This window comes from Chelonus insularis, unplaced genomic scaffold (genome assembly GCF_013357705.1).
Source record: "Chelonus insularis isolate UGA/USDA-ARS -01 unplaced genomic scaffold, ASM1335770v1 contig_94_pilon, whole genome shotgun sequence".
Taxonomy (NCBI): Eukaryota; Metazoa; Arthropoda; class Insecta; order Hymenoptera; family Braconidae; genus Chelonus; species Chelonus insularis.
This window is the reverse complement of record NW_023276783.1, coordinates 3894574-3910748: the sequence shown is the minus strand read 5'-3', so window position 1 is coordinate 3910748 and position 16175 is coordinate 3894574. Positions and strand designations below refer to the sequence as shown.

Genomic DNA, 16175 nt, shown 5'->3' with positions numbered 1-16175 from the left:
TTAAAATTTATGAATGAAGGATCTTCTTTTGTAATGAAAGGTGTTAAAAATTAAGTCATCAAAAAACGTAGAAGTTGTATTTTTTTGTTTCTTATAAAGCATTTATTATCGTAAAAAATAATTTAGAATATTGTTAACTTACATTAAATATAAGCATTTTTCTACTATTTATACATTTTATCTGTTACTAAAATTATAAATAAATTAATGAAAATGAAGGTGAATTCAAGCATAGCAGAGTATTATTATTTCGATTCTACTAAACGATTACAAGTTGAAAAAGTGTCGAAAAATCGCATATTCCACGACGTCATAGTTTTCATAGTTAGCAGTGGTAATTACATTGAATATCACTATTTACACGACTATACTAAAGTAATTTATACACGATTAAATTATGAACGTATTATTTAGAAGATGATATGTAAAAATGGGTATTAATTTTATATTTTTTATACAATGTTTAAAAGATGCAAATGTACAAAAATAAGTATAATTATAAAGATAAGGTAAATATTTAATAAAATTATCAATATAAAGTCTGGAGCTTTCTCAGAGCTTTGATTGCTCTAGTACTTTTTGTTTCACATGCTAAACGGAATGGAGACCAGCCATTCACATCTATAGCTTTAATATCTGCATTATATTTCAACAATAATTCGACGATGTTTGGACTCTTATCATCGATGAACCTACATAAAATTTCCTCATCATTCTCATGTTTACAAACTATATGAAGAGATGTATGACCATCATTATTTTTAGCATTAGGATTTGCTCCATTTTCAAGCAGAACAGTTATGATTTCTGGTTTCTGGAGATAACATGCAAAGTGTAAAGGAGTCATCAAACCATGATCAACACAATTAATATTCGCATCGTAGTTCAAAAGAGTTTTAATGTATTCTTTAACTTTCGATGTATCGTTACAAAAGAGTCTGCAAGCAATATGGAGTGGTGTATGCAGATCGTTGTTTGTGGCATTGACTGGTACATTGCGTTTTAACAAATTTTCTATAAACTCAATATCAACTTTATTTTCTATAGCCTTATGAAGTAAATTATCACCATTTAGATTAACAGCTTGAACATCAGCATCATAATCCAGAAATAATTGAGCTATTCTGTGATGTCCATTCTCTATTACTTGAAAGAGAAGTGTATTGTATGGAGTTTGAATGAGTTTTGTTGCACCTCTTTTTAAAAGCATTTCAGCGATGTCATATCTATCATCTCTGGTACCATAATTGCCACAAATACAGGAATGCAGAAGTGTCTCTTCCTCGGAATCGATGTAATTAACATCAACACCATGGTCCAAGAAGATACGAACGATTTCTTTACAATTGATTCGTACTGCAATACAGGTGATGTTGAAAAAGGTTGGATCATCTATTATCTTTGCACCATATTTTAATAAAAATTTAAGTGTCTTCGAATCAGAATTAAAAACAGCAATGTGTAAACATGCTATTTCACGTAAATAATTTGACTCTTTAATTGTCGAATACGAATAGACGCACTTGTAATATTCTTGATGAAGTAATGCCCCACTTCTAGTGGGTATCGTCTCATCTGTACAGGCACTGTTCTTCAATAGAATTTCAACAATCTCATGTTGTTTATATATGCAGGCAACTTTCAGAAGATTTAATCCAGTATCTGAATTAACCATGTTAACATCAATTCCATTTTCTATTAGCTGTATAACAATTGGCAAGTAACCATTTTTGATTGCTCCAAAAATAAACTCTTCATCGTAATTACTATATGGACTAACGATGAAATTCCATTTTAGCAATACCTGGAGACACTCTTCACATTGTGGACCAGAATTTATCACAGCTTCTCTTGGAATATATTTATCAGATGGTTTGAAAAATTGAATGTGAGGTAAAATGTGTTGAATAACTTTGGGTTGTCTCTGAAGAATCGCGACAATAAAAAGATTTTCCAAGTCAATTAATGGATACAATTTGATTCCATAATCTAGAATTATTTTAAAAATTGTAGCATTGTTCATTTCCATGACTGTTAGCAATAATTCATTCAAATCTTCACCAGCCAGAGCACCTCTTCTGATAAGCAATAATGCGACTTGCGTATTATCATTTTGAATTGCGAGATCAAGTGGTTTATAGTTTTCATGATTCTTAACATGAATATTAGCTCCTTCCTTCAGTAATCTTTCTATGGTATTTAAGTCCTCAAATTCAATAATTGCACGATGAAGTGGACTATTACTTCTTGTTTTTGAGGCATAAAAATTATGCAGTGTCATATTTTTAATTTTCATTTTATAGCTGTAATTTTGTAAAGCAGGTAAGAGTTCTCTTCTTTTTGCAGGTATGAAGGTAACTAAATGGCCAGAAAAGATTACAAGAGGGGGGGAATGATCCTTTAACGCAGAAAGGAAGTTAACTGTCTTCAGAGATGTGGAAATTCCCAATTTTATCTACTTAATATATTATTGAATTTAAAATGATAAAAAATGTCTATAATGCTTTGTTTAAATAAACAATATTGCTTATTTAAAGATATCTGAACTCTAAAAAGTTTATCTTTAATTTTCACTTAAAAAGAACACGCAAAAATCATTCACAGTCTTTTTTCCTCGAAAATTACTTGTAACAAATATTTCACTTATTAAAAAAATATTAAATAGTTCACAATATTGTTTTTTCTAAAATACACTTAAAAATCACAGTAATTATTATGTTTACGTGCAGTTACGTATATTACGTTTACTTTAAAAGCTAGCACAACCAATTTAAGATTTGCAGCAAGGCACGTCTAGTTGTATCGGTAGCTTGACCAAAACTGCGGTCCTTTCGTGTGTCTCCTTAAATCTTGCAGGTTTGTCTTGACAGGACATGAAAAGGACACCTAGTGTGACTGGCGCACTATTTAAAATGATGTCTCAAATGTTCAACAAATAGCTCGTATGTCTTTTTTCTTGAGCTCACATCACCTTAAAGTTTTTATTTATTTTTTCCATATAAGAAATATTTATTAGTGTTAAGAAAAATTTATTCATACGTCAATGAAAAACTTATATTAATGTACTTGTTAATAAAAGATTGATATAAAAAAAATAAAGATTTATTGACTTAATTAGATCAAGGATCTAAAATTAAAGATCTTCGTCAAATAGATTGAAGTACTACAACTGAACAATTATTTTAATTTGTTATTAACACAATTTGAAATTAAACATATTAAGCAATTTTTTTTATTTTCTTATTTCTTATCAATCTTTGCTAAAAAAAATCTATGAGAAAGAAAAGTTGTTTTAAATTAACAGAATTAAAATATAAAAAATCAACAAATTTTTGGTTTTAAAAATATCGCTACTGATAATAATTAGAAAAAATCATTTAATTCTAATTCATTAATGTTTAGTCATTCCAAATACTTCGGAAATCTGAAGATATGAACTTAATGAAAATTTTTATTAGAACTCAAGTTCGTAGGGTTCGTTGGAAATGCAGTTTCTCTCCACATTACTCTGATAAATTTAAGTTCTGCTTCTAAAGTAATTATATTATTTTTTAATGTTTCATTTTCAATTTTAATATCTTTTAAATATTTATTTTGTTCTTGTAATGTTGCTATGTGATTTTTTTTTAGATTTATTTCAACTTCCAAGTTGTGTACTTCTTTCCTCAATTCTATAGCTTGGTTTTTAAATTTTTGAAATTCATTTTTATAATGATTAAGATCTGTATCTTTTGATTTAATTTCAGATTCTAAATTACTTAACAATTCTTGTAAAACTGCTAAATTTTCATCAGGAATTGAATTTCTACCCATTTGAATGTAAATTGGATGAATTTTGGTGCCATCTGTTTTTCGTCGACATTCCGGACATGTTTTTGATCTAAAATCAATATCTAATCATTAGCGATATTTTTTCTACCAAAAAATTGATTTTTTATGATTATTTTTAATATCAGTAGTTGAAAATAATAAAACACAAACATAACCTTTCAAGCCATTCACGAAGGCATGTAAAATGAAAAACATGACCACAATGTGGTGAACATAATTCATCAGAATATTCAAATGATGCATAGCAAATAGAACACTGACCATTCATATTGTTCATTGAAATTCAATAATATCAGAAATTAATTAAGATTGAATGTACTAATAAGAAATGCAGACTATAAACATCTTTGACAATACTATGGTAACATAGCCTCTGCAAGATTGAGCTTCTGGCAGTTTTTTTGTCCCACTTCTACGCAGAATAAATGCTACATATAACTATATAAATATCTATTACACTTTTAGATAAGTTAACTTAACAATCCTATCACGACAGTACAAAACTGGCATTTTTAATTCATTTAAAACTTTTACAATAAAAAAGAATTATGTTAAAAAAATCAATTTATGGAAAAGAAGCTTATCAGTTTTATTAACATTAAAAATTATGCACATCATTGAAAAATCAAACCATAGTATACGATACATTAAGATTTACTGAAGGATCTATGAATCACATAATCAAATAACAAAAAGTCATGGATCTTTAGATTTCTTTATAAAAAAATTTTAACAGAGTTTCAATAAATTCTACATGAAAATGATTTTCAATGGCATTTTTTTAAAGCGAAAATTAGATTATCTGAAATTTAAGATAATCAGAATAATGACAAAATATTGAAATGTGACCAATATTTTTATTCAGAATTATAAACGAAGAGCAATATAAAAATTTAAAAATTGTTGATATGGATTTATGATATTTTTAATATAAATTCTATATTCTCCACATATTTGAACGACAAACGCATAAAAACTTATAAATTATATTTAAATTATTAAATGATATTCAATTTGTGAAAACTTTTAAAATATGTAATAAACACACAGTTATAAACATATAGCTTAAATAAATTTATAAAACCTTCAATATTAAACGAATCACTCTTTCTTACAATGAAAATCATTATCAATCTAAATGTTATGATATTCTTGAAGTATAATTATCAATTCAATGGTTTAAAAGCTCTGGTGAACATTTTTAAGTCTTTGATATTTAGGTAACTAAATACTAAATCAATACAATCATCAGATAATCGTTGAGTGATATTTGAAGAGAAGTACTTTTTGGCAGAGTTCATCATTCTACATCTGAATTTGGCATCTCGAAAACGGCCCCTGATAATATCTATATACAGTGGAAACTTTTCATCGTACACTTCCAGTTCTAATGTTTGTCTAATTTTTTTATTTTTGACAAATCTACTTAAACGATGAATATTTATTGTCAACAAGTCTTGAAAGGTCATGTTATTTACACCAATATTCTCTATCTTTAGCTTTTCGATTTCTGCCTCACAATCTATTTCGAGTTGTAGAACATCGATTATTGGATCTTCGTCGTCACTGTCATCTCCATCACTAGAATTATCATCGCTGGCTTCCATGTCATCAGATTTATAAACTATCTTTAAATTTGAATTATTAACCTTCAGTTTAGCAGTTTTTAATTTAACAATTTGTATTTTTAGTATCTTTATTATTTCTTTGTAATTATTTATTGAATTTGTACAGGAATGACGATGAAAATCAATCTGAGGGCTATCCTCCGAAGATACCCAAAAACGTATAATACCAAGAACTACAAATTTAGTTTGGCAGTCAATCATGTACTTTATAGCATTACTCAGAGCAGTTTGATTTGTTTTATTCAAAATATTAACATTAGCGCCATATTTTATGAGATTTCTAACCATTTCTACAGATTCGTATTCCACAGCGATGTGAAGAGGAGTATTTCCTTCTTTGTCAATAGGATTAAAGTTGATTTGTGTACGAGAAAGACTTTTCATAACTTTTGCTGCATTGCTTTGGGCAATCACATGAATGATCGATTTTCCTGATTTATCGATGAAATGAACATTTACTTTATGCTTTAATAATATCATCATGATTTTAGAATTATCTCTAAAATTCTTAGCAGCAATATAAAGAGATGTTGACTTTTCTAAATCAGTATGATTGACATTGGCATGGTTATCTAAAAGGCATTGAACTGCTGTATCATTACCTGAATTACAAGCTGCGAAAAGAGGCGTCCAACCATTCTGATCTGTAGCTTCAATGTTCGCATTATGTTGCAACAATGTTTCTATTATACTTAATGTTATGGCATTTTTGGTAGTGATTGGAATACATAAGAAAACAAAGTACTCCTGTTCACAAGCTAAATGAAGAGGCGTTTGGCCTATGTTATTCGAAGCATTGGGATTAGCTTTATTGTCAAGCAAAACTGTGACAATTTCCAGCTTTGGATATCGACATACAAAATGTAATGGTGTCATTAAATTAACATCAGCACAGTTGACGTTTGCATTATATTCTATAAGCATTTTAATGATCTCTAATTGATTCTCTGAATTCAGTAGACAAGCAATATGAAGAGGGGTTTGTTTATCATCGTTTACAGCATTAACTGGTGAATGATGTTTCAACAAGGTTTGTATAAACTTTACCTCGAAATTATTTTTAATGGCTGCATGAAGAGAAGTATTTCCTTCTGGGTTTGTATATTGGATATCAGCATTTTTATCCAAGAGCAGTTGAGCGATTTTACAATGTCTGTTGTCTATTGCATCATACACAAGTGAATTGCCTGGAGTCTGAAAATGGATAGTTGCACCTTTTTCTAAAAGCAATTTGGTTATGTTATATCTGAGATCTTTTTCATCACAAACATGATGAACACAAAAATGTAAAAGTGATTTGCCTTCAGAATCAATTTCATTTACATTAACACCATGGTCTAAAAAATTACGGAAAATTTCTTCATTATTATATTGTATAGCAATGCAGGTAATGCGAAAAAAATTTGGATCATCTATTATCGTTGCACCGTACTTTAATAAGATTTTAACCATCAATGGGTCAGAATTTAAAACAGCGATATGTAAGCATGTTATATCATGTAAATCGCTCGTATTAATAATGAATGAAAGTGAATGATTGCAACTGTGATAAGAAAAATAATCCAATATCTTGATATTAGTAGGTGTTTTCACGTTGACACAGGCATTGTGTTTTAATAAATGTTCAACAATATCATGATGTTTATGTAAACAAGCTACTTTTAAAAGATTAAGCCGTGTTTTTACATTTACTAAATTGACATCAATTCCCATTTTTAAAAGTCGTAGAACAACAGGTAAATGACCATTTTTGACAGCTTCATAAATGAAATCTTGATCATATTTACTGCCTGGATTAATAGTAAAATTCCACTTCAGCAATGACTGAATACACTGTTTATATTGTGGTTCAGATTTCATCACAGTTTCTCTCGGAATATATTTATCGATTGGTTTTAAAGATTGATTGCAGTGGAGTAAAATGATTTCAATTATTTCTGATTGTCCGTGAGAAATAGCAGCATTGAGAAAAACCTTCAAATCAATTGATGGATTATTTTGTAACTCGTGATGAATTAACATTTCAATTATTTTGTATTTTTTTTCTGTCATAAACTTAAATAATAATGCATTAAAATCCTCTCCAACAAGAGCACCTTTCTTTATTAACAATAATGCTGCTTCTGTTTTGTTATTTTCAATAGCTACATCGAGTGGCTTCTGATGACGATGATTCATAACGTGAATATTAGCTCCTTTAGCGAGTAACATTTTGACAATATCTAAATCATCAAATTTAATAATTGCCCAATGAAGAGGAGTGTTGCCTCTTGCATTGGGAATATTAACACTAACATTTTTTCGTATTAAATTTTGAGCTTTCTTTTTGTCTTTTTTTTTAATTGTTTCTCGAAGTAGCACGTAATCATTTCTTAGCTTAAGCATTTTTCAGCAATTATTCACTTTTAATCAAGTTCTTTTATATTTGTATTCCTATAATATTACGCAATTCAACTTTTTACTTGTCTCTGCCGGTAAAAAGTATCTGTAAGAGGTTATGGTTGAATAACGGATTTATTTCAAGTAACCAATCCTCGACCATTAAGGTTTATTTTCAATTTCTATTGGCCGTCAAGAAAAAGCGGGAGAGATTGATCACACGTGTAAGTCCGTATGAATAACTATAATTGATATCAATAATTTTTTATAATTCTGTTAGAACATTATGTTTAATCGAAATATATTTTGTTTTTCGTTCGCCATATTATTTATAGCGGTTCGGATGAGGTCTTAGGCAAAATCAGATAAAAATCTACTATATTTACTTAAAATTTCGTTAAAGTTTTTGATGTATACATGTAAATTGAGATAATGTATGTCAATTAACTGGAATTTTATATTACGTTGTTAAGTTTTATATTCTTGACCATATGTATAACATTCCACTTGTAAAACAGATTATTGTAATTAATACTTATCATGAGTATTAAATCCAAAAGTTGTTTACGCCCATTTTTGAATTAATAGATCTAATAAATTGTAGAAGTTGATAATTATCAAGAAACTTCAATATGTCTTAATGAAAAACTATTTTTGAAAATAAACTTGTTATGAAAATTTTATGCAGACTCATGTACTAAAATTACAGATAAATAAAACAAACAAATAAATTTTAAATACTCGATTTTAATTTCCATTAGAATTTATATATAAGAATAATAATGAGTAATAAAAATTTAACATATGCAATAATTTTTTGAGTGTAGATCTCATGGTTTTTGAAAATAGAATAATGATCCTAAAAATTAGGTATAATATTTTAAATTTATTTAACGACAATTGCCTTATAAAAATCTATAAGTAAAACATTACAATAAAATCACACAACTGGTTTGAAAACCGTAAAAAATTAAAAAAATATTTTTTTATATCTTTGAGATATATAGTAGTAATATTAATTTTTATAAAATTAGAAGTTACGTTAATGGTAAGATAGAATTTATAAAATAAACTGATTAGCTATTAAGTGGTTTCAAAGCTTTAATAAACATCTCCAAGTCTTTTATGTTCAAATAACTAAACACTGTATTAATACAATCATCAGATAATCGGTGGCACACATTTAAACTGGAATATTATAGCAGAACTGGAATATTATAGCAGAATTAAACATTTTATATCTGAAATTCGTATCACGAAACCGGCCCCTGATAATGTCGATGTAAAGTGTATTTTAGAACATATGTGAATTATATTTAAATTATTAAATGATATTCAATTTGTGAAAACTTTTAAAATATGTAATAAACACACAGTTATAAACATATAGCTTAAATAAATTTATAAAACCTTCAATATTAAACGAATCACTCTTTCTTACAATGAAAATCATTATCAATCTAAATGTTATGATATTCTTGAAGTATAATTATCAATTCAATGGTTTAAAAGCTCTGATGAACATTTTTAAGTCTTTGATATTTAGGTAACTAAATACTAAATCAATACAATCATCAGATAATCGTTGAGTGATATTTGAAGAGAAGTACTTTTTGGCAGAGTTCATCATTCTACATCTGAATTTGGCATCTCGAAAACGGCCCCTGATAATATCTATATACAGTGGAAACTTTTCATCGTACACTTCCAGTTCTAATGTTTGTCTAATTTTTTTATTTTTGACAAATCTACTTAAACGATGAATATTTATTGTCAACAAGTCTTGAAAGGTCATGTTATTTACACCAATATTCTCCATCTTTATTAGTTCAATTTCTCGCTGACATTTAACTGTAACTCGTAAAAACTGAATTAGAGGATTATTAATTACCTCGACATCTTCATGAATAACATTACCTTCATTAAAAAACCGTTCTTCATCAGTAGAACTATCATCATTTGTTCGATTGTCATTAAAATTATACACTAGTTTCCAGTTTTGATTATTAACTTTTAATCCAGCATTCTTTAATTTAATAATATGTGTTTTCAAGAGTGTTATAATTTTTTGATATTTTTTTACTTTACATACAAGAGATCGATGTATTTCAACATCATCATCACTAAAATAATTATCATCATCTTCATAATCTGAATAATCAGAGTAATCCCAAGATCTATCTCTCGAATTAAAAGAAGAGTCATTAGTCACATTATCCAGTTTACGTTGATAATGAAACATATATTCTATAGCATTGCGCAGGGGAGTTCGTTTCCTCTTATCCACTATGTTAACGTTTGCACCACACTTTATTAGGCTCTCAGTCATCTTTACAGATTTTTTTTGAACAGCGATATGAAGAGGAGTATTTCCTTCCCGATTAACACAATTCAAATTTACTTGCGTATGAGCAAGATTTTTAATAAATTCCTCATTTTCTTCATCAACAATAATATGAGCTACTGAGTTTCTTTGCTTATCCATACAATGAACATTAGCTTTTTTCAAGAGAAGTTCAATTGCTTTATTATGTCCTGTTTTGCATGCTAAAATGAGTGGAGTCCAGCCATTTATATCCACCGCTTCAGTATCTGCATTATATTTTAACAATAATTCGATGATGTTTGGGGTCTTATCATTGAAGCGCTTCCATGCAATCCCTTCATTAAATTCATATTTCTGTTCAGAAACTATATGAAGAGGTGTTTGACCTTTCTCACTTTTAGCATTAGGATTTGCTCCATTTTCAAGCAAAAGAGCAACAATTTCTAGTTTATGGAGATAACATGCATAGTGTAAAGGCGTCATCAAATGACTATCAGTACAATTTATATTTGCATTGTAGCCTAAAAGTAGCTTAATGTGTTCTTTAGTCTTTGGTGTGTTATCAAAGTTAAATCTGCAAGCAATATGGAGTGGTGTATACAGATTTTTGTTTGTGGCATTGACTGGTAAATTGAGTTTTAACAAAGTTGCTATAAATTCAACATCAACTTGACTCTCTATGGCTTTATGAAGTACAGTATCACCACGTCGACTCACATATTGAATATCAGCATTATAATCCAGAAGTAATCGAGCTATTTTATGATGTCTATTTTTTATCGCTTCAAAAAGAAATGTATTGTGAGGAGTTTGAATGTGAGTGATTGCTCCTTTCTCTAGAAGTAATTTAACTATATTAAATCTATAATCTTTTCTGGTAAAATCGAAATGAATACAACGATGTAAAAGAGTTCTTCCTCGACGATCGATAGTGTTCACATTCAGACCATAATTCAGAAACATACGAACGATTTCTTCACAATTACGTAAAACAGCAATCCTGGTGATGTTGAAAAATATTGGATCATCTACTATCTTTGCACCATAATTCAATAAAAGTTTGGTCATCTTCGCATCAGAATTTAAAACAGCAATGTGCAAGCATGTTATATCACGTAAATTATTTATCTCATGAATTGACGAAATTAAATAATTAGATCTGTAATGTTCTTTTTGATTTAATATCTTAATATTAGTAGATGTTTTTACATTTATACTAGCATTTTGCTTCAATAGAAGTTCAACAATCTCATGATGTTTATATAAGCAGGCAATTTTCAAAAGATTTATTCCAGTATTTGAATCTATCATATTAACATCAATTCCGACCTTCAATAATTGTGTAAAAATTGGTAGATAACCGTTTTTAACAGATCCAAAAACAAAATCCTTGTCGTTATTACTATCTGGACTAACGATAAAATTCCATTTTAGCAATAACTGAACACATTCTTCATATTGTGGGCCAGATCTTGTGACAGCCTCTTTCGGAATATATTGATCAGATGGTTTAAAAAATTGGAAGTGAGGTAAAATATGTTGAATAACTTTCGATTGTCCCTGAGAAATGGCGACGTTGAGAGGAATTTTCAAATCAATTAATGGATTAAACTTGATTCCGTGATCTATCAGTGCTTTAAAAATTGTAACATTTTGTAGTTCCATGGCTGTAAGCAATAATTGATTTAAATCTTCACCAGCTAGGGCTCCTCTTCTGATTAGTAATAGTGCAGCTTGAGTATTATTATTCTGAATGGAGAGATCAAGGGGTTTATAATTATGATAATTCTTAGCATGAATATTAGCTCCTCCTTTTAGTAATATTTCTATGACATGTAAACTCTCAAACTCAATAACTGCACAATGAAGAGGACTATTACCTCTTGTATTAGAGACATATCCATTATTTACCATCATGTTTAAATTGTCTTTTTTCAAATTGTATCTAAGAATAGCACATCACCACGTTTTTTATCTTGAAGTTAATATTTGTATTTTTGATCATTTATTTCTTAACCAGTCTCCTGATATTTTAATTTCAATAATAATTCTTAATCAGCAAACACAATACATATTGTTGCAATTATGCCGGTAAAATGTATTTGTAAGGTTATGTTAAGTGTTTATTAATTCAAAAACATGATAGTCATTGGCCAGCTCAGTTACCAATAGGATTCACTCTGAATGAGCGGGAATTTTCAATGGACTTGATAAAGATTTCATACAACAAAATTAAATCAACTATTTCATAAAGAATTGAAGAAATAGAGAATATTTCATTTCTTTGTGTTATTTTAGTGTATAACTTTTGACACTATAAATATTTTTTTTGTTCAAATTTGAACAGAATCTAATGTTCAGAAAAAAAATAAAACATCGAAACAGGTAAATTACCTATTTCGGTAAGTGAAACAATTCGAAGTAAGTAAAACAAAAAGAAACTAATAAAAAATTAAATTTGCATATGTTTTTATTTAGAATTACAACTTGAAAACAGTGAAATACTATAAAAACTTTTGATCTGTACTTATATTAAAAAACTTATGTTCTTCACACATTTTGACATTGAATACAAAAACGTTTGAGAGTTTTTTAGTCTAAACTACTTTCAGTTTATTGAACGATATTTATTTTTAAAGTTCTTGAATAGTTATAAAAAATATATATACTCATATATAGTAATAACATTATTACAAAATATAGCTTAAATCAAATAGAAATCTTTAGATATTTCTTTTTATACTTATGACCAGCATTATATAATTTAAGTTTCATGGTATTCTTGAAATTAAATTATTGATCTAATGGCTTTATAGCCCTAATAAACATTTTTATATCTTTAATGTTTAAATAACTAAACACTGTATCTACGCAATTATCAGGTAATCGTTTAGTAATATTTGCAGTAAAGTATTTACTAGCAGAGTTCATCATTCTGTATCTGAATTTAGCATCTCGAAAACGACTTCGAACAATGTCTATATACAATGGAAACTTTTCATCATAGACTTCAGATTCTAATATTTGTCTAATTATTTTATTTCTAACAAATTTGCATAGAAAATGAATATTTTTGGTCAGCAAATCATAAAAAGTCATTTTATTAACACCAAGTTTATTCATTTTCATCTGTTCTATTTCTTGCTCGCATCTTAATTCAAGTTGTTGAATATCAAGTTGATTAAGATTTTCTTCATCAAAGTTATCTTCATAAACATCACTCTCGTCTGAAGATTCATCGTTGAAAGAATTGCTGAGTATCTTCAAATTCTGATAGTTTATTTTTAGTCCAGCAACCTTTAATTTTATTGCATAAGTTTTTATAACTCTAACTATTTCTTTATATTTGATTATGTTACTGATGTAAATCTCAGAGTTATTATCAGTAAACGGAGAACTATGACACCAATGTAACAGAAAAAGGATGGCCAGTTCATAGTTATAATGAAAAATGTACTTTATAGCATTTTGAAGAGGAGTCCGCTTGTTTTTATCCAAAATATTTATATTAGCTCCGTATTTTATTAATTTTTTAACCATATCAACCGAATGTTCTTTGACAGCAATTTGAAGAGGCGTATTTCCATCTTTGTTAATAGAATTAAAATTGATTTGTGTTCTAGCAAGACTTTCTATCAGATTCAATGCGTTGCTTTTAACAGCAATGTGAATGATTGAATTTCCACATTTATCCATACAATGAACATTAACTTTATGTTCGAGTAAAATTTTTGCAACTCTACAATGATACACAGAGTATTGAACTGCAATGTATAAAGGAGTCAACTTTTCTAAATCAGTGTGATTAGCATTGGCATGATAATCGAGAAGGCATTTAACTGCTGCATCATGATATGTTTCACAGGCTACAAAAAGTGGAGTCCAACCCTTCGAATCCACAGCATCAATATTTACATTATGATGCAGTAATAATCGTATTATGCTTGCGATTTTATCATTGTTATACTTGATTTTGAAATCTGAAAATACAGGGAAAAACTTTCTTTTACAAGCCAAATGAAGAGCTGTTTGACCTTCGTTGTTTTTAGCACTTGGATTAGCTCCCTTTTCAAGCAAAGCTAAAATAACTTCTAAATTTTGATCTTGACAGACAAAGTGTAGAGCCGTCATCATATCTTCATCAGTGCAATTCACATTTGCATTGTAGTTTAAAAGGACTTTAACAATCCCTGATAGATTTTTGAAATGATATTTGCAAGCAAAAAGAAGAGGTGTAAGCTTGCTACCATTCATAGCATCAACTGGAAAATCATGTTTCAACAAAGATTCTATAAACTTTGGATTAAAATCATTTTCTATGGCCTTGTGAAGTAAGCTTGTACCTTCTGGACTAACATATTGAATATCAGCGTTATATTCCAGAAATAATTGAGCTATTTTTTGATGTCTATTTTTTATTGCTTCATAAAGAAGTGAATTGCCGGATTTTTGGATGTGAGTGGTTGCTCCTTTCTCTAGAAGTAATTTAGCTATGTTAAATTTATTATCTTCTTTGTAATATTGAAAGGAAACACAGAAATGTAGAAGTGATTTCCCCTCGGAATCAATGTCGTTTACGTTAACACGGCCCAAAAATATGCGAACAATTTCCTCACAATTCATTCGTACAGCAATGCATGTAATATTGAAGAATGTTGGATCATCGATTATCATTGCACCATACTCCAATAAAAGTTCAGTCATCTTCGGATCAGAATTTAAAACAGCAATATGTAAACACGTTATGTTTCGCAACATTTTTACGTAAGGAACTAATGAGAATGAATATTTCTGATTTTTTCTTAATAATTTATCCAATACATCAGTGTTAGTTGGTGTTGTCTCGTTCACATAAGCATTATGTTCTAACAACATTTCGACAATTTCATGACGTTTAAATAAACAAGCTACTTTCAGGAGATTTAGTCCTGTTTTTGGATTCACCAAGTTAACATCAATCTCAAGTTCTAAAAGTTGCAAAATAATCGGTAGATATCCTTTTTTTACAGCAGCATGGATAAAATCTTCATCGTGTTTACTGTCTGGATTTACAGTAAAGTTCCATTCAAGTAGTAGGTTAACACATGCTTGATACGATGAACCCGACTTTGTTACAGCTTCTCTAGGAATATATTTGTCCGATGGTTTTGAAAAACAACAATGAGGTATGATTTGTTGAATTATTTTTGATTGTCCGTGAGAAATAGCGGCGTTCAGAGGAATTTTCAAATCAATAAATGAATTCTGTTCGATCCCATTATGTATTAACATTTCAACAATTTTTTTATTTTTACGTTCAATAGCCATCAGCAATAATTCATTCAAATTATCTTTAACCAGTGCACCTTTTTTAATCAGTAACAGTGCTGCTTCTGTTTTGTTAAAATGAATTGCAACTTGAAGTGGATTTTGACGATGATGATTCGTAGCATTGATATTGGCTCCTTTAGCAAGTAACATTGTCATAATATGTACATCGTCAAATTTAATAATTGCCCAATGAAGAGGGGTATTACCTTTCGTATTAGGTACATTAACACTAACGTTATTTCGTATTAAAAAACGAGCTTTCTTTTTGTTTTTTTCTTTAATAGTTTCACGAAGCAGCACGTACCCACTGTTGAATTTTTGATTTGACATTGTTTATCAATCATTCACTTTAAATCAATTCGTACGAAGTTTTATATTGTTATTTCAATAATAATGTTCTATTTAATTTATACAATGTCACATTGTAATTACGCCGATAACACGTACTGTAAGGTTATGTTGACAGAACGGCTTTGTGTTAACTAACCAATCCACACTGGCAAAGTTTATTTCCAATTGTGATTGGCTGTAAAAACAGACATTATCTAGAGCAATCTATAATAATAAATAGACCTTTTTCTAATAATTTACTTTTATTTAAAAATGATCTCTTGGTGTTTTTGTCACAATAAAATTCATAAAAGTCTGAGAAAATTTCTTATTAATTCATTTCAAATAAATGTCTTCAGAAAATATATCCA

The 16175-nt window shown here is 28.7% G+C and overlaps 3 protein-coding genes across 3 annotated transcripts; all 3 read right to left on the bottom strand.

The window, feature by feature from the left end:
* Nucleotides 1–196: 196 nt before the first annotated feature.
* LOC118072919 (uncharacterized) lies at nt 197–7955 on the bottom strand. Its single transcript, XM_035093087.1, has 3 exons — nt 5005–7955; nt 3658–3880; nt 197–2455 (listed from the first exon to the last, which is right to left on the bottom strand). The coding sequence occupies exons 1-3, from the start codon at nt 7842–7844 to the stop codon at nt 530–532; spliced, it is 4989 nt and encodes a 1662-aa protein (XP_034948978.1). The 5' UTR covers nt 7845–7955; the 3' UTR covers nt 197–529.
* Nucleotides 3344–4187, bottom strand: LOC118072936 (E3 ubiquitin-protein ligase TRAIP-like). Its single transcript, XM_035093117.1, has 2 exons — nt 3987–4187; nt 3344–3880 (listed from the first exon to the last, which is right to left on the bottom strand). The coding sequence occupies exons 1-2, from the start codon at nt 4106–4108 to the stop codon at nt 3439–3441; spliced, it is 564 nt and encodes a 187-aa protein (XP_034949008.1). The 5' UTR covers nt 4109–4187; the 3' UTR covers nt 3344–3438.
* A 966-nt stretch (nt 7956–8921) lies between the features above and the next one.
* Nucleotides 8922–16038, bottom strand: LOC118072917 (uncharacterized). The gene is made up of 2 exons (XM_035093086.1): nt 12974–16038; nt 8922–12109 (listed from the first exon to the last, which is right to left on the bottom strand). Exons 1-2 carry the CDS (start codon nt 15802–15804, stop codon nt 9331–9333), a joined length of 5610 nt encoding a protein of 1869 aa, XP_034948977.1. The 5' UTR covers nt 15805–16038; the 3' UTR covers nt 8922–9330.
* Between the last annotated feature and the right edge of the window lie 137 nt (nt 16039–16175).

Bases quoted from the DNA above. Each gene is read 5' to 3' on its own strand.
- LOC118072936 (XM_035093117.1), bottom strand. From the start codon at position 4,108: ATGAACAATATGAATGGTCAGTGTTCTATTTGCTATGCATCATTTGAA. The intron at 3,881-3,986 runs GTTATGTTTGTG...TATTGATTTTAG, and splicing joins CTTCGTGAATGGCTTGAAAG to ATCAAAAACATGTCCGGAAT.
- LOC118072919 (XM_035093087.1), bottom strand. From the start codon at position 7,844: ATGCTTAAGCTAAGAAATGATTACGTGCTACTTCGAGAAACAATTAAA. The intron at 3,881-5,004 runs GAATTGATAATT...TATTGATTTTAG, and splicing joins ACCAGAGCTTTTAAACCATT to ATCAAAAACATGTCCGGAAT. The intron at 2,456-3,657 runs GTACACAACTTG...TATATTAAGTAG, and splicing joins CTATAGAATTGAGGAAAGAA to ATAAAATTGGGAATTTCCAC.
- LOC118072917 (XM_035093086.1), bottom strand. From the start codon at position 15,804: ATGTCAAATCAAAAATTCAACAGTGGGTACGTGCTGCTTCGTGAAACT. The intron at 12,110-12,973 runs GCCATTAGATCA...TGCTATTCTTAG, and splicing joins ATGTTTATTAGGGCTATAAA to ATACAATTTGAAAAAAGACA.